At 38.0% G+C, this 27,676-nt stretch overlaps 1 protein-coding gene across 2 annotated transcripts in view; it reads left to right on the top strand.

Annotated features, from left to right (window-relative positions):
* The first annotated feature begins 947 nt into the window (after positions 1–947).
* LOC131688912 (leucine-rich melanocyte differentiation-associated protein-like) overlaps positions 948–27,676 on the top strand; it is a 52,325-nt gene continuing 25,596 nt past the window's right edge. Inside the window, exons 1-3 of one of the 2 annotated variants that reach the window (XM_058973534.1) lie at positions 948–1,449; positions 19,281–19,379; positions 19,440–19,583. In XM_058973534.1, coding sequence (XP_058829517.1) covers positions 1,424–1,449; positions 19,281–19,379; positions 19,440–19,583 — 269 coding nt within the window. In that variant the 5' untranslated portion in view covers positions 948–1,423. Of the gene's footprint in view, positions 1,450–18,763; positions 18,915–19,280; positions 19,380–19,439; positions 19,584–27,676 lie in introns of those variants that run through there. The other variant, XM_058973535.1, reaches the window with a different exon arrangement.

Raw genomic sequence — 27,676 nt, 5'->3', positions numbered from 1 at the left:
AATCACTATAGCTGTATGCATTGAGCCCCATCATCCGCAACGCGTTGCAACGCCTGCTTAGTGGAACTGTTGTGTTGTTTAGTAGGGAATTGAATTACATAGCTGCAGTCCTGTGCCAATATGGAGGTAATAGATTCCTTAGTTTGCTAACGAACAGTAGGCTCTTTTACAGTACGGGTGATAGCTTCTGATTTTTATTTTATTTTGAATAATATTCTGTTTTTTCATGTAGTATACATAAGGGCGTTCAATAGAGATGTCTTGTTTCGAAATATTGCCTGCGGTAGGCGCATAAGTTTTTAAACGTCTTCCGGTATTCTGAACAGAATAATTTATTTTTTCACTATTAGATCGAAACTATATTTACAAGATTCTTGCATTGAAATGTGTACAATAATCATGAATAACGGAAAATACGATGTTCTCATATTAGCTTTATATTCCGATGATCCGATCGATTGCTTGCGCAAGGATGTCACATGATTAGCTGAATTGTCAGTAAAATAATATTCGAAATGTCTGTAAAAAACTAGGTTCGATTATCAAACCTGCACACAGGATTAGTATTTTTTAACCCGAAAAACCGAATGAATGACCCTAAGGTTAAGACCTCGACAATTAACAAACTCGAAGAAATAATAAGTTTACTTCCTTCCTTAGCCACTATATCATCCGCGCTGCACGAGCTCTCACCGTACTAAGCGCAAGTATCGATTTCCCCGTCGAGTGCGTGACACTGCTGGGAGACTAGGCCAGCAGACAAAATCAATTGTTTTTACCCTTTTTTTCCAGTTCCTCAACTCAATCAATTGTTATGTACTATACTACGCTGTAAGTAAGTACCACATAGTAGTAGAGACAGCCAGCACACATGTACTATCTCCTGCGGCGGCGGCTGATAGTGATACCTCATGTCGCTACCTAGTTACGACGAATGGCGGGAAGCGCGGGCAACTGCGTTTGCTCTAGAACTTTGTAGATTCTAGCCCGTCTACGCGAAATAGACCGGCTATGTAGGATGAAAACCAAAGTCGGCGGCCGAACCTCTATCTCTATCAGTCGGCGGCGTTCGTTTGCAGAAGACGCAGTTTGTTTTGAACTGAGGAAGCCGGTTGCCGGGTGTCCTTGCAAAAGTGTGTTTTTCTGCCGTGAGAAATGGCGCAAATCTGTTATTGAATTGTTTTTTCTGTGTCGTTAGGAAACAGAGTGATGTTTTCGGTGATTAAAATCGAGCATATCACTTTCGATTGCTCCTGAGTTTTTTTTGGTCGGTAAAAGCTGAATAAAGACTGTGTTGGGACCGCGTCTGGGCTTCGTTTCGTACTCGAGGTGTCAGTTAAAAGTCGTCAAAATTCCGCTCTATCGGGACCATTCGTTACATCTCTACAAGCTCGTCCATCGAGCTAATCGAAAGAGAAAAACAATGCAGGCCATTGTGTATAATGAAGAGTAAGTGGTCGGAAATTCTATTGTTTTACTACAAGTTTTAATATCCATTGTCTATTCGCAAAACTTTCGAGTATCGAATCGAGTGAGTTAATGTGATCGCGTTAACAGTTGCGCGCGAATCTTTATTTTTGAATTTGCAGAAAATTGTAGTTTTGTCTATGAAATACGTATAGAGCTATGCAAATGTAATTCTTTTTTGAGATGATTTAAATGGCAGGACGTGTGAATATGTATTAAAACATGGACAAAATGTGTGAAATTTACATTTGTTACAGTGTGTGATGTTTGATTATGCTTAGTATATGTGTATACTAAAGTTTTTTGTGCGGATTTTACAAGTTAGGCGGTTTTCGTGCGGTTCATAACCTTCAGTTAAAAAAGGCTTCCGTGTACTACTTTACACATCCCACAAAGGATCGCCCAAATCTCGGACACTTTTTTGTGTAGTGTGATTTTCGTTGGTCAAAGGTAGATCTGTTCTATGATAAGTTGTAAGGAACAAAGTAACTATGATTTATGCTGTTACTAGCTATTAGTAAGGGTGTTCACAAGTGTGCCTTTCTATTACAATACATTTCGAATATATTGTTACCGCAGTTTGGGGGCGATATGGAAACATTTTTAAAATCAAAATGAGTGTTTGCGAAACGGAGGAGATAAAACTATTTTCACGGAGATTTTCCATTAAATAACATTTTCAGTAACCATTAAGTAGTGAAACAATTCATCTACGTTGAATCAAAGGAAAACTAAATAAAAGTGCATACTTGTGTATTAGACCGGTAACAATTTGGACATTTTTCGGAACACCGCTAATTTGAATGGTTATGAACTCCATATACCCAATATGACGTTTTTACGATATCTCTAAATCTAACTCTAACATCGGAAAGAAAATCTTTAAATTCAATAAAATGTCCCACATTGATTCTGCATACTTGTTTATTGATTGCAGGTTTCCGGTGAAAGTCAACCAATTTTTTGAAAATATATTATTCCAATATATTGTGCGAGAAGGAGAGGCAACACATTATGTTAGAATACTCTTTTACTACAATATTGGATCAATTTGTAGTCTTCGTAATGTTGATCTTTCAACCTTAAACTATTTTTCTGAGGATTTTAGTATGCAAAGATGATACTACCATTTTTACTGAATTTATTGTGCTGATTTTTCATATTTTTTAAACAAACTTAAAAATTCTTGTGGGTAAACCAGAAGCAACCGAACATGTTCTAATAAATCTGTCTTCGATTGATCGGTGTTCTGAAAAAATATTAAAGGGTTGTGTACAGAACATGGCAACGGTGACATTCAAAATGTGGCTTTTTTCAATTCGCGGATGGCTTTTAATCTACCAAAACTATCGATCCATCTCAGAACTGCAGACAAGCCACCAAATATTTCGTGATTTTATAAACGTTTCAACAGTTGCTTTATTCAGCTCTAGCTGAACATTGGAAGTATACGTGTAATCATATATCGTTTATTCCACCCTTAAGCATCTGGATTTGGAGAATTTATTCAGCTTGTTTGATTAAAATACATTAAAGAACAATTCTTCAGCATGTATACAGCCTGAAGAAAACCACAGTTCAGCTTTATCAATAAACATTTTCGCCAGTGGCGGATCCAGGGGGAGGGTCCTGGAGGTCCGGACCCCCTCCGAATTTTTTAAACTTGTTGAGAAATTTTGAATTAGTTTCAATTTTATATCAGTTTTAAACTTAAAATCATTACAAACCAAATTTGACAACCAAAACTGAATTTCATTAAATTAGGTTTCAACGCATGACGTATTGTACAATGTTCAAAATTTCGGACCCCTCCCGAAATTTTTTTCTGGATCCGCCCCTGATTTTCGCTGCCGCTATTCAGCTGAGAGAATTATCATAGAAAAAATTGTTAAAAAAGATATTTATTTTAAATCACACGCCATTAATCTCTTGGAAGCCCCTCTTCTTTTATTAGTGTTACGTTACAATTAGAGAAAAATTGTATTACCTTGTTCGATATCATATCACATACCTGGATTCGAACCCGTAGCCTGTTGAATACTAAGCGCTTACCTTACTGTCTGCACGAATCTTGCGGACATCGAATGCTTAAGATTTCACCGATGTACCGAAAAGTCTAGACTGCTGAATAGAGTCTGTACAAAAGGGGGTTTTCGATTGAATGACACCGGTGTAGTGGAGTGCACTGAAACTGCACCGTTTTTGCACTTTCTAGCAGAAGTGCAGAAAACTGGGTATGTTCCATTGACACTTCTGCTAGAAAGTGCAAAACCAGTGCAATCCACTACACCGGTGTCAATCAATCGAAAATCCCAAAAGGCTACAGTAGCGTTTTATAGATTTGATTGCATCTAGTTGACTTGGGTTCGAATTCCAACCTACGACATTTTTATTTGAAAATTTTTATTTGAAAATTTAAATGTAAAATTTTGAACATTCGGGAATATTAAATTAGACAATTTACTAATTTCAAAAACTGATGATTGTAGACGTATTTGTATCCAAGATGAGGACTTACGGTTGTCACAAAACATTTGGATAAGTAATAATGGGTGTCATATGAAAGTGGTGATAACAGAATGATGGGTTGAAGCCATTTATAATTCTAAGGTGGCAATCTCCTCGATTTATTTTCCACCCCCTGCCAAAAAATTTTCTTCCCAATGTGATTTTTTTTTGGTAAGCGGAAGTCGCTGTTCGAATTCAATAGTTTATTTATCAATTTAGCAATTATTTTTGATAGCAAACCTTCTGAGGTATTTTTGATATTTCTACTCGTTGTGAGAAATATAATATGATTCTAGAGCTAAATTGATGACTCTAAAACTTTCTTAATATTGCCAAAAAGGTTTTTTTTTATTTTTTTTTTTGTTATTGGTATATAATGAATTCGTGAAAAAATAAGGTTAACGGGAAAAGCATTTTCTACATCTTATTGCTGCCTACAATATGATTGGATAAGCGCTACACATTTATTTTTTTACCAAAATTCAGCATTTTTGCTACTTCCGCGGAGATTTGAACAGCTGAGTACTCGGTAAATTCATTTTTCGCTTAGATCTTGGTAAAAGCTTCAATTGTTTGTTGAGATTTGGGAAATGTTTCGCTGAAAACTAAAAAAAAATGTTCGTGTATTGGGACTCGAACCCAGGTCGGTTACCGTTCGTCATGATTCGTAAATCGTGTCAATTTTTGTAGTAGATACAATTACCTTTGTTAAACACATAATTCAGCCAAAAGTCAAAGGTGTTATAAAGGCAAATGTATAGGTAGAAACAACCTTTTGAAGATATGTAGTGTAGCTTAATGATTAAAGGTAATAATGTTGGTAACAGCATCATTTATTCAACTCGTAATTCAGTCTAATTAAGATGGTTGAATTAATATTGTCGCTGCTATATTTGTTAGTAGTATAGTTCAGCCTAGTTTGAGCTGGTGAATACTAGAGTTTTGTAAGTTAGGGTTCGCTTACCTATGAGCATGCAGACTCACCTTTGACTCTCTCGAGGGCTGCCTAAACTAGCTCTTGGGAGAGTTAACCTGCCATTGGACGTGGAACCGCTGTTCTCTCCGAGCACGCAATCACGCTCGGACACTCACGGGTGCTCTTCTCCAGTGAACTTCCAGGTGGCTTGGGGCGGGAAAAGTCCGGTATCCGTAACACGGCCACAGTGGGGTTTTTCACGGTGACACCACACTTTTCCGATACTCGCGGGGTCATCAACGGACGGTGGGTTCGCTTAAGGTGGTATTTCACACGCGCGCGCACGAAGTTTAACCCGAGCTCGCGATGGTGAAATTTTGCGGGACCCGATAGACAATAGCTTTTTACACCTTTAACTGCTGTGACCTTGTCGTTACCAACCCCCGGAAATTTATCACTTAAACGGTCACACTTTTCTACACTCGGATCGGGCGAAAACGGCTTGATCCCCAAAAGGGATTCAACTTCTACACTATTATATCGGTTTTACTTTGACTCACTCAACGATATTTCGGCAGTACGTGTGGCTTGATCAACAGCTGGAGCCAAAAAAAGCGAATCTATTCCGCAAGCTGATCTCGAGCCCCCAATATGATCAACTGCGATCTTTGTGAGCGTTGTGTGTTTTCCGGCTTTGGTAGCTGATGATTGCACTCGGACGGTTTGGTAGCGGTAGTGTTTGAATTGGCAGTTAATTTAATTAAACAATTCTACACCTAACTCCTATCAAACAAACTCAAATACGAATTTTTTTTTTATTTATTAATTTCAATTATGGGACAGGGTGACATGTTACAGTTTAAATAAGCTGAATAAACTGTTAACGTATAAAAAGTTCAGCGAAAGTTTTATTCAGCTTACATAGCCTTTAATCTGCTTTTAATCAGACAAGTAGTCTTATAGTTCAGCTCCTAATGTTTGTTGGGAGGTAAACGGACCTTGTGCAAGAGGATGTAGTTTGGTAAGGCGGTTCCAGCGAAGGTCATCGGATAGGAGTTTGTTTGGGGGTACGTTTTTGAACCATCCTCCGCAAACTCTCATCGGTGACGACGCCTTCAGACTTTACCTTTACAGCTGGAATATAGGGTCGATATTTTTGTATGTTAGAATCCAACTTGTTTTTTCAGTTAAAATTAGTTAGTATTGAAAACCGATTTAATTTCAGTATTCGAATGTGGGGGGGAAGGGAAGGAGTTGCTTCTCTAATCTTCCGGTCATCACATCGCATGCTTTGGTATACTTAGTATGTATAACAAACATGAAGATGTGACACAAGGTGCCAAGAGCGCACTAAAATCCTGTCAATCCTATTTCTCATTGGATTGTCTGCTCTAAATATATCACCAGGGGACCATTCATAAATGATGTTGGATATTGACAATAGGGAAGAGCGTCACGTAACGAGATAAAAAAACTAAAAATGAATTTTAGACATATCAGCGGATCAGGGATAAAAAACGTACAACATTGTTTATGAATGGCCCCCAAACAAACAAAGAATATTCCATAACGAATATCACGTAACATCGGTGACAGAGCATTGGGATCAAGGCCAAGTCCCCCCTGGGTCGTGCAAAACTGAGAAGCAACATCAATTTAGGCACAGATAGCAGACTTCCATTTATTTTCATTTTGTTTTGTTTTGTCTTTTCATTTGTTTCTCCTGCTACGATGTGTGCGGGAGAGCGGGACGGCCTAGGAAACGGAAAACCAGTGGCCCAAACAGATCAGGAACAGGAGGGAGGACTGCGAACAGGGAAACCGACAACAGAGGAGAAATCGTTTATTTATTTATTATAGCTACGATACTAATCACAATTGTTTTGCTTTTCTTGTTTCGTTTCAGCAAACCAAAATCTATACGGACTAGCACATACGAACAGTTAGGCTTTGTAGGTTCTCATCTTGAGAAATGACAATGACACTGTACGAGATGGCGCTGGGCCTGTGGCCTTCGACTGGCATGGTCCATTCTCATTGATTCGGAAGTCTTCTTGGCTGGTTGGTAGATATGTGCTCCTACTTGCAAGTTGATCAATTCGCTTGGGTGGGGGACATGTGGATCCTACTAGTTGTCGACTCTTTTGATCGTGAGTATGAGGCTAGTTCAGGAAAGGAGTGCAGGACTGGCACCTAAGAGATAGTTAATTATTCAGGACTTGTTCTTATGATTACTAAACTCGACCAAGCACACCGGCTCTCAGAAATGATAAGCAACCCTTTCGGGTCGGTGTGGTCTATTCGAGTCGAACCAGGCGGACATTCGGTTTATGGTTAATAGTGGATAAATATTTCTTATGCCTTTATTGGCAGAGATTCTTTTTGCGAAATCCTAAAATACCTTCACTGGTATAGCTACTCAGGATAATAATAATAGAAAAAGAAAGGGTTTGCCTGGTCCATAATGTAATGAATATGTATATTGACTAGAACAGGGATAATCGAGTTATGTTATAAGATAGAGAAGAAACAGCACAGTTGAAGGAAAAGTATTCGCGAGTAAGGACTAATACTGCTAGTATGTTTACCGTTTCAGTTAATAGTCGATTGATCTGCTTCGGACCTAGCAGACAAAAAGGAGATTAGGAAGAGACAGAAGCGGATTCAATGCAAAACGGCGTTACACGCTCTGAACTTGCGCCAAATAGTTTGTATGTATGTATGAAATTCGCGATCTCTAATTTACTTAACAGTCGATTGATCCGCTTCTGACCTAGGGGACCCATGAGGAGATCAGGAAGAAAATAGAAGCGGAATCAATGCGAAGTTTTAATTGCATCACTGACGACTTAGCACGCGTTGTTAGGAGCAGGATACATTGGACCAGACAAAATAGAGAACGTTACGTTAAGCTGCAGTCCCATCTGCCCGAGAAAAAAAAACTAATCACAATTATTTTGCTTTTCTTGTCTCGTTTCAGCAAACCAAAATCTCTTTACTATATTTTCATTTTCTGTCTCCAACTATCCTCTATGTAATGTATCTGAAACTTGTGGGACTGGTTAACAGCCGGCGCCTGCTTGTGGAAGAAACTGGTGTGCTATACGGACTAGCACATACGAACAGTTAGGCTTTGTAGGTCCTCATCTTGACAGAGTCTAGATGGGCGGATGAACGTCTGCCAGGGTGTGGGCTGAGAAATGACAATGACAAAATTAGTTAGTATTGAAAACCGATTTAATTTCAGTATTCGAATGTAGTATGTATGTGATTTTATTTCGCTGGGCAGATACGCGTGGAATTTTCGCGAACGGACAAAATGATATTTTTTCAATTTTTCAGAACAAACCCTACGTTTTTCAATGTTTTGCCTTTCTCAATAGAAAGGTATTGCAATTGCTCTGAAAACCGACTTTTTAACGGAGGCCCGGAGGGCCGAGTGACATATACCATTCGATTCAGTTCGTCGAGTTCGGCAAATGTCTGTGTGTGTATGTATGTATGTGTGTGTGTGTATGTGTGTGTGTATGTGACCAAAAATGTCACTCATTTTTCTCAGAGATGGCTCAACCGATTTTGACAAACTTAGTCTCAAATAAAAGGTGCAACGTTCCCATAGGCTGCTATTGAATTTCTAATGGATCCGACTTCCGGTTCCGGAATTACAGGGTGATGAGAACGAACACGCAGAAAATGTCGATTTTAATAAATTCTGCAATAAATGTATGAAGGTGAAAATTTTTCCAAAATATGACCACAACTGCTTCGATTTGTAGTATTAGGTCACTAACATCCATTCAAGGTCTATTTGGCCACATTGGCCACCATCATCGGTTCCGGAAGCCCCGGCGGAAGTATCTAAATTCAGAATAACAGTCACATCGGTTTCTCGGAGATGGCTAGACCGATTCGACTAAACTTGGCCTCAAATCAAAGGTATTGCGTCCCCGTAAATGGCTATTTAATTTCATCCCGATCCGACTTGCGGTTTCGGAGTTACAGGTTGTGGCGTGCGATCACATAGCAAATTGCGATTCAAACCGATACTCCGATGAAAGCAAAAAAGGTAAAAATTTCGCTAAAATGTCTCTCAAACAACTTAAATTTGCTGTTCTAGGTCACCGACGGCCAACCAAACTTTCGTTGACTACATTGACCACCATAGACGGTTCCGGAAGTGCTCGGGAAAAGCGGCCATCTTTCAAAATTTACGAACTCACATCAGTTTCCCGGAAATGGTTGGGCCGATTTTCACAAACTTAGTCCCAAATGATAGCTATAATATCCCCACAGATGTCTATAAAATTTCGTACGGATCGCTTATATGGGTCCGGAAATATAGACTAAATCGTCCGGTCACATATGAAATTCCCATATAAGCCGGAACTCTAATTTTTTTTCAAAGTGGGACCCCATGAAATTTCAGAAATCGAATTCGTATTTTTGATGCCAAACATCTTTAAAATGCAACGTCGAGATTTTATGTAATCTCGAATTTTTTTTTTTTTTATATAAATCGACTTTTTGGGACTTTGCCGATTTCGCACCTTTTTTCAGTTCAATATTACCGTGGCTGTTTTTTCTTTTTCAAAATTTTAGAACTCGAATAATGATTTATTTTCCTGTATATAGTTGTCATGTGATGTATAATAATAAAATGTAATATATGCATTTAAAAGCTTTTAATGAATATAAACAATGCACACATTCTCGTGATTCATGATTGAGAAAGGCACAATTGCACCGCTAGGTGGATTAAAATAGGTTTTTTTTTAAACTTCTGGTCCTTATTTTTTTGATAACAATATTTATACGTTCCTCTATCATCTTTTCGATGACAGACGCGCGTGATTTTTCGCAATGCGACAAAATGATTTTTATTTTAATTTTTAGAGCAAACCCTATATTTTTAAATGCTTATATAAAAATATAGAGGATTTTATAACGTTTGCCAAACGTCGTTTGGTGATGGATAGTCAAAATCAACAAAAAGTGGCATGGAACAGATATGCTTGGAACGGTACTATACCGGATATAAACTTAGTGACGCTTGAATTGTCAGTGGCGTAGCCAGAAATTCGGTTAAATGGGATGGGGAGGTGGGGGGGGGCGGGTGTTTCAATTCACGAGCATTTTCGTAGTTCGAGGAGCTAACCCCAGGGGTACCTAGCACCCAAAAGGGGCTAACCCACAATTCACACGTCCTTTCCTTATCTTTCGAGTTATGGTGTCTTTGGCAAAGTTGTTGTATGACATCTAGTGCTTCATTTGATCATTTCATATTAGTTCGGAATTCAGTCGCTAGGGCGGCGCTGTTATCAACTTTTTAATGGAACGAGGTAGAAAGATGGTGTATATGACAGAGTTATATGTCAGATAATTATAAATATATCTCCTGAAGACACCAACTTTATAGGTCCTACAGGTTTTGAAATACGACGCATTTTTGAAAACATAATCTGTAAGAAAATGTTTTAACTAACACCTTTTCTATCTCGAAACATACAGGACCTACGAAGTTTGCATCTTTAGCAGATATATTTAAAATAGTAGGACCTGCAACTTTCCCGAAGACACCACATTTCTATCTAGCTTTATTAAAAAGTTGGCAACAGCGCCGCCCTAGCGACTGAATTCCGAACTAGTGTGATTCAACCAAATAAAGCGCTAAGTGCCATACAGGAACTCTTCCGAAGACACCAACTCCATAACGAAAGATAATAATTGATTCCACGTTTTTCAACTTTCCGACCACAATGTACCGTTTTTCTCTTAATCCCCTATTTCTCAGTGAACTTTCAATGTAGAGACATGACACCTTCACTGGAATTTTCAAAAAAAATATGCTCAATAATATACATTTATACAAGAAATATATATAAGTTAGAAAATAGCCATACATAGCAAGTGAATGAGCGGCCCTTACCTTCAGGAACGACTGTGTGGGCCGAAACTTCAACGTACAATGCAATCCAACTAAAAACAGTGTTATATCAGTGTTCTTTTTCTTAAAACCTCGGAAAACGAACGATAAAACGAACTCAATGTGGGGTTAGGCCCTTTTGGACGAGATTTACCAAATACAGTAATATGGCAATAACTTGTTTTGCAGGTTTTTTCTATAGACTATATTTCGATACTCTAAATGTATGGAGTATTCATGTCTTCAATAAAGTTGTTTCGAAATAGCATTTTCGAAAACTTTGCCGAAGACATTAAGTTTTGAGCTAATTTTTCATGAGTAAATTTTCTGTTATTACTACTGTTCTAGGAGGATTAACCGCCAAAAATATGTTATCAAAAAAATTGCTGTTTTACGTTGTAAAACTCTTCAATGATATTTAACATCGAAATTTGACATTTTCGAATGAATGTGATCGTGACCGCAAAAAAAGTTATCTAGCATTTATTTTACTTTTTTCACTATTGAAGCTCACGACAACGATTGCTAGTACCTAGCACACAAAATCTTATTACATCATTCAATTCAGCACTCAAAAATACGCCATTAATAGCCAGTGACTTGAAATATATTGAAATTTTAATTAATTCCAATCCTTCTTAGAAGCAATCCAGATAATCGATAATAAAACTAAAAATGATCCTAACCTGCTGGAGACAAACTGTAAAAATCATTTTTCATCAGTTTCCATTTACTTTCTGAAATGTAATTCTTGTTAATATAATCGAGATTTTGTCTCAACTCTAAGCAATCTCAAAAAATACAATTTCAGCAAATGAAAAATGTATGCAAGTTTATGTTTCATATACAATTAACCAATTCAAACTTAGCTTCCCATTAAAGAAATTGTCCCTAATTAATATTTTAGAACATCTCTCCAAAAAAGAGCTCATAATCATTCAGGCAGTTGTTTTATTTTATTTTGATGTAATTCTACAACTATGGGATCTCGGCTAAGAGATAAGTTACAAGATCCCTTACCTACAATTTTCCAAAAGGCTTCTCGATGCTAAGGGATTACATACCTTTTTGCGAGAAAAATTTCAAGAAAGTTTGATTTTACGTAAATGCATAAAGCAATTATTATATTACATAAAAGTTGTAGTACTTTGGTAGTGCATTTTTCAGTGAAAAAACAAGAATTAGTTTATAAAAATATATTGATAATTAGCGGAGTTATGGTCTTTCCCCCGAAATCCTTTTTTATTTAAGAGGTTCGCGGTGATCACGACTGAAGACCAATAGATCAACTAAAAACCTAAAACTCATAAAATTCCATTAATATGTAACTTAAGGTTTACCCGACAAGCTTCAGCAGCACGTGACTCGGACTTAGTCGCAGGGTCGGCGCGCTACTGGGCAAACTGGAGGGATTTCGCGGATCTTATGCTATGAAAACACTCAACCTTCTTAACGTCTGTCTTTTATTGTGTGATGTTCGTGTAATGTTATGGGTTTCACTGGTGGGTTCACTGGTACATACCGTACTCTATGGTTTGTTGGCAGCTAGATGAACCGGCGAGCGCTCGCTGATCGTCTTCGGGTCCGGAATCGTTGCGAGGATGATCTCGTGCAAGGTGGCGATGGCTGGTTACTAGGGTGTATGGTTCGAAGCTGGGATGATGGGTAAAATGGCGGTCCCAGAAAGGCGTTCTGGGCGAGGTGTCCAACAGGCGCTTCCTTCGTTGGCAAGATCGGTTGGCGACGGACGAGACCGACTTTTGCCAGACCGAGAAGGGTGGCTCTCCTTGGTAATGAGGGCCTTTGCCCGAGAGTCTTTGTCCCTGATTTTAGTTGATGGTCAGAGAACTGAAAGCTGGTCCTTTACGGTTAGGCGTAAGTGACCGTCAAGTCACCTAGACCGATGCGTGTGCGGTGTGTCTCCGGGAGTTCGCAACTTCCGGGAATGCCAAATTATGGTAAGTACCAAAAGGTATCAAAAGGTCCTGTGAGTGGAGAGCAATCCCAGAATTACTGGATGTATTTAGGAGTTCGAGTAAGCATCAAGATGGCCTCTTGATCTCATTACCTTAATGGCGATGACGCTTGGTTACTCTATTTAAGTCACTCACTGATTTTTAATTAAAACACGTCTTACGCACTCGCTCGCCTGTATGAAATTGACCAACGGTGACTAATTGATGGCGGTTCTTGCCCTGTTTCCGACTGTTCGACCTTGATAGGCCTACTGACGATCCCCTTTCCAATCGGGCCCTTTCAGCAGCAAGTCCCACCGGTGTGGTTTTGTGTATTTGGTATGTACGGTGTACTTGTTTTGTATATGTTTTGGGTATAAATTAAGCACCTTGAATGTTCTTTTGATTGTAAATAGCACCAAAAAAGTAGTTTGATTCCTGTAACGTTCGGTTACAAATATAAGAGTAATCCTCGTACCTTAATGATTAGTAGAATAAATTATAATTTGTTCCTGCATTCGGGAACGTTTTCCCTAAAAAATGCTCTAAAATTTGTATTAAAAAATTCTTATATATTAAACAAAAATTTATGCATCAAAACTACAAAGGACAACCCTATGAGGTTGCACGAACTGTAGACGTAGGACTATACTACTTAATGTAAAATATTTTATTTCTTAGTATATTTAGAGTAATAATAATTTGATTAAACTTATTTGAGAAGATCTGAAGAAAGAAGACAGAAAACCGTGACCGAACTAACATCTGGAACTAAATCTTTATAGCACAAGATTAGCTCTAAAGTATTATAAAAACTTTTCGATTGTGTGTGGTAAAAAATCCGGACCGGTGAAGAACAATCAAATTTTAGACAATATATAGCTATATTTTGCCATGATTGTAACTTTCCTAAAGTATACATACAAATGTAGCGAATGCAGTGGTCTTAATCATATATCGAAACTATAAATATTCAGAATCGAAAACAATTTTATCTATGTACTTAGATGCGTTTTTGCAACAGTTTTTCGATTGACAGTGTATTCATTCATAAATAGGCTTTGTAGTATGTACCTATTAGCAGAATCAAAATAGGATAAGCTGAGTGGAAATGAATCACGTGAAGTGGAAATGAATTAGTTGATTGATCGAACGTAAATAATAAACTTTCGTTGTGTTTTCCATCGATCCGCGTAAATTTGTTGCTAAGAAAGTTTTCGTCTTTGCGCAATGAAATCTGTGTTTCAGTCAAAAATATCTTTTTACCATCTGTGATAACTGAAACAGGAAAAAATCTGTGATAAATTTCCGAAAAATCTGTGAAAAATCACAATATTTCCAAAAATCTGTGAATTTTCATGAAAATGCCAAAAAATCTGTGACATTATAGAAAAATCTGTGAATATTCGTTGTCTACCGACAAAATACTATCAAAATGATCATGTTTGTTAATGGAGCTGTCAACATACAAGTAAAATTTAATTTTCGTTTTGAAAATCGCGAATTTCGTTGCGTTGCGTTGCGTTGCGTTGTGACGATGATTTTGGCGGATTGCACACTGACTTCATCATGTTTGACTGCTGATTATCTAATAAGAGTTGCTTAGGAAGTGGTAAGTAGGAATTCATACCAATCCGACCCATATTAAAACCTCAACAGCATGATAGCCATCATTGCCGGCCGCCCCCATCTCCATCGTTCACGGGGAAGGATAAAGGATAAGGTAGACAGGAAGTGTTGATGCTCCACCTACTTAACGGAAGGACGACGATTCATCAGACTCTTCCATAGGTGTCGCGGAGTTGGTGGTTTGGAAGGGTATCAGGTCTAGGATTCGCTCCAAGCAAACGATGCGACCTGTAAAGCATATTTTATTAGGTAGTTGTTTAGTTAGTCTTCGAGTGCACGATCACTCGAAAAAGAGATGATCTTGTGTAGTTTTTGGTTATTTTTAAACTCTGGGCAGCCGGCTACCGAGAGTATACTATGTTCCCTAAACAAAAACAATTTGAACTCCACACAGCCGATCGTGGGAGTATTGCCTGGAAAAGCTAATCTTATCTGCGTAATGGGCCGGATCACTATTTATTGCAACAGTATTTGGACAGAACTCGCTACTTCTTCTCTACGATATATTTATTGGCTTGAAAACTACCAAGTGACAGCATATTATACTGGCAAAAATAGCGCGAGATGTTATAAATCAAGGAAAGTATTTCTTATTTTCCATATCGGATTGTTTGTGGAATACAAGTATACGAGCGATAATACCGAACACTGAAGGGAAATATAAAGGATTGTTAATCTGATGCACGGGCTTGTTAGCAATAACGGAGCTTTAAATTAGGTTCATAAAAACAGACGCGGCGAATTTTCAATACGTATTGAGCCGTGTTCATAGATACTAGTCAGATTAGTCGTATTGGGGCTAATTTCCGATCAACTATTCATTTTTACGGCAATGTTTTCTCGACTAGATCTGTTCGCACCCTCTCATTCTGTTCGCACCCTCTCATTCTGCGGTCTAAGGACCAAATGTCATCAATAGACTTAGAATCGCGTGGAGGCATGAGATAGGAAACTTGTAAGAATTTTGCTATCCCACCGTTTGACTACCAGAATGGATGGGAGAACAGTAATACTAGCAAATACCGACTACCATAAGAGCGGTGCAAATTTGAACGAGTGACGTAGAGTACTGCACTGAAAAAAGGACCAGGAGTGCGATTTTACGAAGTTTTAGCTTCCGATGGCCCTACATTTTCTGACAAAGTGAAGTTCTTGAATGTTGAGATTTTTATTACTGTTTAGAAAAGCAAAAGTATCATAAAGCTAGTGTCAGGCCTTCATGAGACCTCAAGAAGTCACTTTTGGAGGTATTCGTAAATGTAGATTTGTCGGTAGACGGTTCCAAATATAATAGAAAAATACCTAATTTAACACAACTACAGATCACTTGCAACATAAAAAGCTTTTTGTGAAATTCGACAGCTCCATCTTAGGCCAATTCAATAAATTTCCTACATGAAAGTTTCCATTTTTTAAAAACGGTTTTTAAGCCAAAGCTTTGGAAGTTAAACCTTGGCGTGGAAGTGCCGGTATATTAATATATTCTGTTACTTAGTGTAGAATTAGATTTCGTCATTTACGGCTAATATACAACCGCCAGAAGAAACTTAAAACGTTGGTACACAATCAAGAAAGGCGAATCAGAAAAGGTATATGTCAGTGATTCACTAAATACAGACTGGAAAGAGGGTAATATGGAAAACCTTAAGGTCCGTCCAGATTAAGTCTTCGGTACGGAACAAAACCTCGGCCTAGGAACTCCTAGCATGTTGTTAGTCGCCTCTTACGACATGGGAGCAGTTCCCAGAGGTTCTATTCTTGGTTGAAATAGTGCAAAAAGATTTCAGCCCGCCGGACACCACACGGCTTTTTCGTTTTGAAAATCGCGAATTTCTTCTAAAAAGCAGCATTTGCAAACCAAATTCAATCGTCAACGGGTTAGAAAAGTGTTTTTGTACCGAATGATTTTTTTATTGCAATTTAATTGAATATTTAATAAAAGTGATATATTTAAAGAAAATAAGACTGGAATTTAAAGAAAACCAACTTTCTTCCCCGTGCCTTAGGTTTGCATTAAGAAATATTACATTTTTACTGTGTATTCATTGATTTTGTTCGCGAGTTGTATGGTGCTTGTCAAAATCAATTTCTTGGGTCATGCTATGAAAGATAGGCGCGTAATGCTATTTAAAGTGTTGCGTTAGACAGCCTATGGTAACCCTGCTAACAAATTAGATATACCTAGCTACACATTCACCTCAAACATTGAACCCAAGCGCACAAAACAAAATTAGTAAACGCGTACCAGCCAGTGTAACGGACTTTTAAATCAGCTACACTGGCTGTGAAAACATACAGCGCAGTGATCTGCTTCGCCTGCCGTTCAACAGGCAACTGAGCTTGTCCGGTTAAATCTGTTCTTTAAATAGTCGATGATGACGTCATTCATAGAAGCGTAGTACCCTAGGTACACAAATTTGTCGTGCCGGACTAGGGAAGTGATATCTTCTGTGTGTAAATGTGCGATATTTTGACTAGGTTGCACATTGTTTAAATTTTTAATGCCATGACATCTTTGGGTTTATCTAATGGAAACTATTCTTAGAAGTATTTCGGGGCAACATGAGCAAAAAATTTGAAAATTTATCGTGAGATGGCTGAATTATATGCGTTTAAACGTATTGAACCACTTTTCGTTACATACCATTTTTGAAGAATTTACAACGTGCACCCCCACATCGAAAACAAAGACGTAGTCCTACGTCAAAAAAGGGATCGTTAAGGTACGAGAAAAATCAATTACGATCAATGGAAAAAAAATTGAAGAAAATCGGTTGAGTGGTTCTTTGGCAATCGTGATCAAAAAATTTCGATTTTTGAAAAATAAAAAGGTATGTAACCTCTTAAAACAAGAGGTTCTCAATGTATCAATGATCAGAGAATATTTTCCCAAAAAAATTGCACAATATTTAATAACATTAGTCTGCGTTTTTTTTCAATCCAATTATTTTGGTTTGGGGGGGGGGGTTAACTTACCTCTCTACCCCCTGACTACACCACTGTGAATTGCCAATTCAAATGTCAAACGATATCCTTCCGCCTTGGTATATCAAGTGATATCAATGATAATGTGGACATAAATTATGTTTCTAGCAAGCAAACTTGATCCACGTGCTGACCTTTGGTTTGGCCAGTGTAAACGCAAACAAGTATTTCGTCATCATGGCTACTTTGATTGGGCATCAACGCACGAGATAATACTGATTAGTATTTCATAAATGATAGAAACAAACAAATCCGTAGAAATTGCAAGATTTGAATCTATGTTGACGCATCTGATAAGAATTATGTCAGGTATCAGCGGAACGAATGACTATTTACATACCCGGGTAGAAATTTGCAATATTATTTTCCCATCAAACAATCATATAACAATAGATATTATGGTTGTTACTGTTTCCACTTTGTTCGACGAAGAGTTCTCGCAGTACATTTACATTAAAACTTCATGTAACAATTAATGTTACTGTTCAGAGAAAAAATAATACAGTAAATTCACATTAAATTTTACTATAGAGATAGCACAAAGAATTTTTTTTAATGTTAAGAACAACCTCTTATTTTTACTGCAAAGTTAATTTTGCAATGAAATTTACTACAGGAGCGTTAAAGCCTCTGTATTGTAACATAACATTAGACTCAATTGTAAATTATTGTAAAATTACTGTACTGTTGCAGTGAAAATTATGTTACCATTCATTTCTATTGGGGTAAATCTTCTAATGGGTCCGAATAAAAGTTAGCGGGTGAACCAATTTACGCGCAATGAAATAATGCTTCAATCGTTGTGTTAGTACTAGGATTATATATGATTGGTTACGACGTTTGTTAAAATTGAAGGTTTAGCTCCGCATTGAAAAGTAATACTAAAGCATTGCTCATAAATTGTTACAAAACTGCACTCCATCCGCCCGATGCACACGTTTCAACGCATTGTCAGTATTCACCATTAGAATTGGTGTCGCCGCAAATCTGGTCCTCTCACTCTCGAACAATCCACCATCCTCCGAATCTCACTATTCTTCGTTTGTTAGTAGGTACGAACCCGCACGCAGTGATAAGATAAGCAAATGGTTGTCATATTTACATCGGACATCACTCCGCCGGCGCACGTTGACACGTCACATCGTCGCGTCGGTAGACACTTGTTTACCGACGGCGGACAGACGAACGAACGAGAGTTGTTCCACTTTGCGTATGTAATTAGATTTTTGCACCCGCAAAAGGAACCACCCTACCCGCGAATGGTGCGACTGGCGCCCGAAAAGCAAAACGCCGGAACGACTTCTCAAATGATGCCTTGCCCCAAAGCTGGTGAACCGTGTCGCAAAATCAAGTGCAGTGACACTCAGATGAACAATCGTTCCGATTTGTGGACCTAACTGTTGAGTTGAGAAAAACGCGCACCAGTTGTGATTTGTCAACGAAAGCAGTCGGAAGCCTTCTTCCAGGGTAGTGTTGTTGTTGAAGTTAGACGGATTTGGATTTTTGTGTAGTTTGGTTTGCTGATAATGATGTACGTATACGTGGATTTTTACCTTCCGCCACGTGATAGGTACTATTGTGCAGTATAAGTATAATCCCCTTAATCTGTGGTCAGAGCATCGAATCCACCAACGGATTAGTTTAATCCGAATTAAAACAGTACAAATTAAAGGGAGTTATACTGTACTACCTCCACGTTTTAGCAGACGCGAATTGAAATGCGTTCCAATTCATGGTTGGCCGTTATCAGTGTGTTTTTGGATTACCCTGAACCTGATCCAAAACAATATCAACAGGTCGATCATTGACTGGAACAAGCGTGTCCACAACGGTGCCTGTTGTGGTTCACATTCACTTACTTTTGCCTGTTTGTTGCATTTTTTTTCTCTCGGCGCAGATTCTTCATCGAGAATTATTCGCACGCTGACGATGACGACGAGCTGTACCTGAACTACGATTGGTCCTCGGATGCGATGTCGGTCAAAAGTGTTACCAGGTAGGATGGATTGGTACAGTATGAGGTGATGGGAAAATAATCGCAATTGTTTGATTTTAGCAATTCCAGCCAAAACAACGACATGGATGGCAGCGGAGAACGTCTTTCGTTGGCGTATGAAAAATTGTCACAAATTCCAAGGAAAATTGCGGAAAAATTCTCCCGAACGACCACCATACTGGATCTAAGCTATAATAATATCAAGTAAGTAATGATACTTTTGTTTGTACTGCTAGTTTGAAGAACGAAAATGATAAGAGCGTGTTTCGGATTATGAACAAGATTCTGTTCCAGACGATTAGAACTTATTCCTTGTCGTCTTTGAGATTAGTTTGTCAATATTGGCAAGTTACACATTGGTATCATGCCCTACCCACAGTCAGCTCAAACTGAATGTAGTATGGTATACAATATTTATTTTGTAATGTTATTCCATTTCTCTTGCTTCTCACTGTGCATGATATTTTCTTCTGATATGTGGTGGAAATGTTGACATTTTAATTGCAAGCACTTTTGAGATCACTGATACAACTAATATGGTATCTAAGCAAAGCATGAAAAGACCAATTCTATTTATGGAGTACTCAGAAAATAGGTCTAGTTTTTACATTTTTGTCATATAGCTTTGCAATTCGTGATTGAAATAGTGTAAAACGAAATTGATCACTCCATTGTAGTACAGTAGAGACCTGTTTTTATCAGCCCCTTGGTGAATTTGAGGTGAATTAATGCTAAGATCGATCCCGTACGCGCGACTTGCCATTGCGCGCGGAGATCCGTTTTCGCGTCGGGGAAATATTTGCATCCACTTCAACCATATCATGGGGGTCATTTGTATCTCTGTCGTCTGCGCACATGTCCGGGTCATCATCGGGGTTACTGCTTCGATGTTCGCGAGCAGGTGTTGTTCCTAACTTCTTTCCCTTTCGTGTCACGAGCGTGAACCCTCCATTGCTAGTAGCTCTCTCATTGCTGGAATTAGCTGTTGTGGTACTTGACACGGCTTTCGCAGTTGTCATTATTGTTTGAACAGCAGCCACAAATTTGGCAACCGTTTGTGGCTCAGGGAATGATATTGGAGACTGAGTGTTGGTATTTCTTTCTGTAGATGAGCTTTTCTTAGCGGTTTCTGGGCAGGGTTGTCCGTAATGTACCGTTTGTTCACAGAACTGGCACGTGTTAGTTTGTCCTTGATATGCACATAGAGTTCGCTGTATAATGGTATCACGCCCTTCTGTTGTGTACTGCAGAGTAAGGTAGGAGGGAATGGGTTGGTCTACCCGCATTCTCACCACAGAAACACCATTTGAAATACCTGGAAAGTAGTTCCTCCACGTATCCTCCGAAATGGATTCCACTTCTCCGAAATACGACATGAATCTTTTAATGGCCACTTTGCAAGTACGTGGTGCCAAGTCATGTAATTTAACTTCCACGTTTCCGTTATCCATATACACAGGGATCTTGATTTTTGCGATGTCACAATCCAGAACGTGTTTCAAGTTGTTTTGAATCTTTTTGCCTGGGCGAATTTGTTGAACGTTATCAGCACCGCGTGTCTGACGTGCTCCAACTGGATGAAACTTACGTCTGAAAACCGAAGCTGCATTTTCTCTTTCAGCAAATGTTCCACTTCACCAATACTCGGTCTTATGCGGAAAGACCGGAAGTCAATGGCCACCGTGTTTGCCCGAAGAATCACATTTTGTTGTCGAGACTCAGTCATCTTGATAGCATAATAGTAACGGTTCCCTTTGTTCTTCAGACAAAGCACACAAGAATAAAGCAACTGCTTGCGCTGGCTTGGGTAGCAGCAGAGAGCACACTGGTATTGTGACTGATGCCTTTAGTGGTTGAGAATAGACTGAAATCGTCAGTGATGTTCAACTGTAATGAACGTTCGAACACGGGCTTCGGACAATGGAACGAGCGCGAAGTCCGTGCGCGCGAGGCTTCGAACGACGACGTTCGGCGTGGTATAACTTAGTTACAAATGGCGGGCCATTTTTTCTCGACGGCATGTTGTTAGGTACTACAAGTAGTATATGTGGTATTTTATCGAACTAAAAAGGCGGCGCAGAACATTGTTTTATTTCATTCTTTTAATAAACAATTGTTTAAAAAACGGAAAAATACGAATAATCTGTGTCTTATGACGAGTGGTGAGTTCGTTCAAATCGGTCAATTACACCCCCCCCCCCCCTTCCGTAGAAAGTGTTTAAAAAAGACAAAGTTTCAAATATCAATATATGATGATAATTTTTTTTGTTGAACCCATTTGGATTTAGTTTTGCAATGCCAAATACTACCAAAAAAATTAGATTTTCCATCGAAATTGCGATATCATCTAATTTGGGTGGCCTGAGAAATTTTGACTCAGATCGGGCAAAACCCCAAAAGCGGCCCAAATTTGATGAAAACATCAGATTAGAGTAATTTAGTGAGGTTGAATTTATATTTGATATTATTTTTTGAAAGGTTATGCAATCGCTCTAAATCGCAATCGCTTGTATAGGCTTAGGTAGGACTATGCAGTAAGCGGTTACTACTTTAAAATTATAACTAGTTTAAAATTTCTTAACGGATCTTCCTCCTTGATTCGCCGATGGTTTCAAGCGATGTTTCAGTGTCGACACATAGTATCTCAAAATCGTGGATGTCGATCTATTGTATGTACTATGTGCAAATCGTACTGAATATGTAATATACATTTCCACCATTGTATTGAATATAATGAGCCGTGGCATCGCATCGTAGTTTGGACGAATGAGAAAGGCATAATTGCACCACTAGGTGGATTGAAACATTTTATTTATTTTTTATTTTATTTTTTCCTCAAAATTTTAGCACTTAGGGTCGTTCTCAAATTCAACATTTACGAATATAAAGTGCGCTATATCTGAAAATTCGTTTCCAAAAAATTAGGTGAAGTAAATTTTTAGCAGCATACATTTTTTCAAATGTTGATAATGTTGATAGATATTTATAAATTATATTATGAACCTTAGGAAACAAACACTACCATGCGTCTCCTTCAAATATATCATGAAAAATTACCTTTTCTCATGCCTCGGGGCAGAAAGGTGCAAAACAAGACATGAATTTTCGGAAAATACACTCATTTTCAAGTATCATGAACTTTCCGTGTGTGTGTTAACCATCCTAACTCCCACTAGCTAGTAGTGATTTACAGAAAAAAGATGTTTGCATGTATTTTAACATATCCATGCAAATAACTTGGTTCAAGGATTTAGGAAGGTGTTAGCCCAATTGACTTTCCGATGACCCATTTCGTGTACAGCGCCAGACATGTTCCGAGGTCATCGTTCCATCAATCAGCCCCGCCTTACTGTAATGTTTGTATTAAATGGATTTATAACATTACAATAAGACTTTCGATTCTTTACATGAGGTAAGAAATCGACGCGTATTTAGTGTATTTATTTGATTTTTGTATATATAAATTAGAATATGTCTGTAGAAAAATATACCAGTTTTTCTATTTCCTTCCTCATCTCCTACTTACTGACTGATACTTGCTTACCCATTTTTCGTCCCAGTATCATGATCTTTCCGAACTGTTTCAAAAAAGTACAGCCACTTTGAACATTATAACTTTAATTTAATACACGATTTATTATTTATTTTCTGTGTTTGAGCGAAAAGAAAGACTTGTATCGACGAAATCGAATGGGAAGTATAAGTCCAGCGAATAACTTTTCAATTAAAACCAGTTCGACCCTAATCGGAATCTTAAGAGGTTACATACCATTTTGTGAGAAAAATGTCAAGTAAGTTTGAATTTACGTAAAGATATAATGCAATGATTTGATTACATCAAACTTATAGTATTTTGGTAGCACATTTTTCAGTGAAATAAACAAGCATAAGTTTTTTTAAAAATATATTGACAATTAGCGGAGCTATGGTTTTTTCTCCGAAACCATTTTCAAAAGGTTTACGGTGATCACGACCAAAAGACCAAAAGATCTACCAAAATTCCAAAACTCAAAAAAATCCATGAGTATATGAGTATTCCTCGTTCTTTAACGATCAGTTGAATGAATAATATTTTTTTCCAGCATTCGGGAACGTTTTTCCTAAAAAGATGCTACTTTAAACTCTAAAAATTGTATTAAAAAATTTTCATCTATAAAGCAAAAATTTATGCATAAAAAAGGAATTGTTAAGGTACGAGAAACATTAATTACAATCAATTTAAAAAAAAAAATGAAGAAAATCGATTGAGCGGTTTTTCAGCAATCGTGATCACGGAAAACCATTTTTGGAAAAACGTCATTTCGAGATAATCGAGTTTAAAATTTCAAACTACCATTGCTCTTGTTAGATGAAGGGCTGCAACTTTCTATCTATTTCTCGGATCTCTATAAAAATTTGAAAAAATTTCTCCAAGAGCAGTTCTTTCAGATAAAGCAATAAAAAATTTCGATTCTTTGAAAAATAAAAAGGTATGTAACCCCTTAACTAAAAAGATATATCCATTTGAATAATATAAGTTTTTTGCCTTTCTCGTATAGAAAGGTTATGCAATCACTCTAAAAACCACCAACCTAATCCCAGTCCGGAGGGTAGAGTGTCATATCCCATTCGACTCAGTTTGTAGAGATTGGAAAAAGTCTGTATGTGTGTGTATGTATGTGCGTATGTGTCAAAAAATGTCACTAATTTTTCTCAGAGATGGCTGGACCGATTTGCCCAAATTAGTCTCAAATGAAAGGTGCAACCTTCCCATCTGCTGCTATTGAATTTTGAATCGATCGGAATTCTGGTTCCGGAATAACGAGTTTAAGAGTGCGGCCACACAGAAATTTCCCAAATAAACTATAGAAAAAATTAAAAATAGAATTTTTATTTTTGATGCCAAATGTCTTTAAGGTGCATGATACGTCGAGATTTGATACTAACTCGAAAAGAAAATTTGACCAAGGTTCACTTTTTTGGATTCTGGCACATTTTTGCCTTTCTTATATAAAAAGGTTATGCAATCACTTTGAAAACCGTCAACCTAATACCGGGCATTTTTTTTTATTGACATAAGGTTTCTGGATTTTAACAGGGGCGTAGTTGAGGGTATACGGAGAGGGGTTACCCCTTCCCCCTCTACTGTTCACTCTCCTCCCTTTAAAATCCCTTTAAATCACTCCCCAGACCACCACCCCATCAAGCCCTCATACCACACCCCCCCTCTCAACTCCATCATCTTTTACCCACCAGTATATCACAAAGCATACCAAATTAAGCTGGGGAGTAGGGTGACAAAAAAACGACCATTTTTGAAATCACTAATCTACACCTCCTAGCGTCGTTCCAAATCATGAAAAAATGACACTGTTCAAATTTGAGCGAAATCGGTTAACCCTCCCCCATAGAGCTTAAAGTTTGTATGGGATTTTTGGCCACTCGCAGTTCACAAAATCGCCGCTAGAGGTCGCTGTAAACTTCCGATCACTGACCCAGGAAGGAGTTAAGCTTTTGAAGATATGCTGAACAAGTTTGTCGAAGACTGCAAGACAATCCAACCAACCGTTAAAGAGTTATTAACGTTTAAAGTTGGATACTGCTGCTTAACATTCGCAAAGGGCGTAGGGGAGAGAGGGTAACAATGAAACACATTTTTTCTACAATTTAATTTTGATGATAATACTTGTTATTTGTGTAACCAAAAGTGATACATAGTGCCACTCTGTTGTTAACTAATACATATATTTTTTCCAGCTAGTAAAATTCACGGGAAATAACATTTTTTGGATAATAAACAGTCGGTGGTAAAATGTATCAGTGTACCCCATGGGTAGGAACTATGAAACACGATGTCGTCTATAGTGAAATATTCTACTTATAAATTTTATTCTTTTGTTTTGACGAAGAATGATCCTAACGCTTTGAATTTAAGTTATATTGAGGCGAAAATCGTTTGTTTACGAAAGAATCCACTATAACATCGCGTAACATTGAACCACCATATATGCATATCAGCTGCAATCCTGAAATAAGAGACAATTTCTACAAAACTTGCCCAAATTTACTAATTTTGCACTATATGAGTAGTATTTACTGTTGAAAATCGGAACCCATTCACATTTTGAGACAGACCACAAAAACAAAAAAAAGATGGGTGGGTAATGTCTGCGACATAACCGGAGAGATGTAGAATACATAAGGATATGGATCTTCAAATATGTTGATATTCATTGGAATTTTCGGACAAAAGGTGATTTGGGCGAGGAATATTTCAAATTATTCTTTACAAAAATGATGGTGGTCCTGACAAGGACCGTTTTTGTTGGCGTTGTTGGCCTTGGTGGGGAGATGCGCTGGCTTCGATTTTCGTTGGATGTTTCTGACTTCTTACTATTTCCGGGCTTAGCTGTTGTCCAGGAGGTGATTCTGACATGATTGGTGTAGGTGTAGGTCGTCAACCGGTTATAATTTTTCAAGCGTTGTTTACATTTGAAATTAAACCACTGGATCAATTAAAAAAAGTATTGGTCTGTGATATGAAAAGTACGAAATATATCTTCGGGTTTCTGCATTGACGTTTTTGACAAATACAAGATCAATGCATGTGCCTGCAAGTGTAGTTGCTTGTGATGGATCAGAGATCAAACGAAGCTTGAAACATTCATTCATAAAATAAACAAATTTCAAATTCTCTTGTTTTGAAACATCTATGTTGAAGTCGCCTGAAACGACCATTGGAACATTCTGATTTCTAGACTAAATATTCTACATTAAAAGATGGGTGGGTAATGTCTGCGACATAACTGGAGTGTCGTAACTACACTTGTGACGTTAATCCAAATCTAATGATATGCAACGAAATTACGTTTGCATGTGAAATTTTCAAATGATTCGTTATAATTATGGTTAAAAATTCTAATTGGGAATTCTTTTCCATCACCAACTATTTTTCTTTTTTTCGAATCTACAGCATTCTTTGAAAATATTGTTGAAATGTTATTGATGAAAAACTGAAAATGCGTTTGGCAACACTGCTCACTAAATGGATGGTGGGAAGACGCACATTCGTTTTGATTATGCTAGTATTAGTAGCAGGAAAGAATGAAAAGGAACATAGCCCGAAAACGAGCAAGCGAGAGAGCGATAGTAATTCGTATTCGCTCTACTAAACTAAAAAAAGATGGGTGGGTAATGTCTGTGACATAACCGGAGCATCGTGACTTCACTTCGAGACGTTAATTTAAATCTAATGATTTATGCAGTTAATCAAAGGAGGCTGCCAAAAAGTTCGAATAAAAGCACGCGACTAGTGTACTTTGCACGTTCTATATTTTATCAACACTAGAGAGAATCGAAAAAATAATTCAAAGTGTAATAGCAACATGCAATTGTGGCAACACTGGCCATGGGATGGTGGGGAACACGCACATTCGTTTAATTTATGATGTATTAGCAGCAGAAAGGAATGGAAAAGCAGTGCGCGAAAACGAGCGAGGATAATTTAAATTCTCTTTCTATCCACATATCGTATTTCTAACCTACTTGCTGAAAATTGTTAAACACCTCAAATGGATATTTCAGTTTAACTCTTATTAGAACACAATTAATTGGTCCTGAAAAGAACCGTTTATTGTTTTATTGCGGGAGCATAATTCAGACGCACTCCCCGCGACACGGTGAGCCAGTTTAATATATTTGGCCTGAAAGTTATGCGTTTGGTGCAGTATTTTGCATTCTCGAACAAACCAGGCGCACTATTTTGCATTCTCGAACCAGTAGGCATCGTTGGCTTCTCGGGGCATCATTACGACTGAGGTTTGTAAGCGTAGCTCGACTTTGCAGTCCTGTACAATCTCACGAACCAGACGCTGGAACGATAGCCTACAGATTAGTTGCCCTTTAGTTGGGGCGAAATTCTTGCAGGGCGACAGTTCCGATGAGTCACCAGTAGCTGGGGCACTGTTTCCGTCCATCGCCATTGCCAACTGCTTTCCTTCGGTGGACTGGCTGCTTGCTAGTGCTTGAACGAATACGAATGATGAGAAAAACCGACTGACCAATATTCATATATAAACACACGAGAAAGCACTACTATCGCTCTCTCGCTCGTTTTCGTTCCATTCCTGCGCCTTTCCTTTCCGTTCGGCTACCAATACTAGCATAACCAAAACGAATATTCTGTCTTTCCATCGCCTTCAATGTAGTGGCCAGTGCTAGCAAACTTGCATGTTCAGTTTTTCAATAACAACATTCAAACAATATTTTCAAAGAATGTTACAGATTTGAAAAGAAGGAAGGAAAATATTTTCACAAAT

The sequence above is a fragment of the Topomyia yanbarensis genome, chromosome 3 (assembly GCF_030247195.1).
Source record: "Topomyia yanbarensis strain Yona2022 chromosome 3, ASM3024719v1, whole genome shotgun sequence".
In the NCBI taxonomy this organism is placed as follows: domain Eukaryota; kingdom Metazoa; phylum Arthropoda; class Insecta; order Diptera; family Culicidae; genus Topomyia; species Topomyia yanbarensis.
The sequence above is the reverse complement of the archived record's forward strand: the minus strand, read 5'-3'. Positions and strand labels throughout refer to the sequence as shown.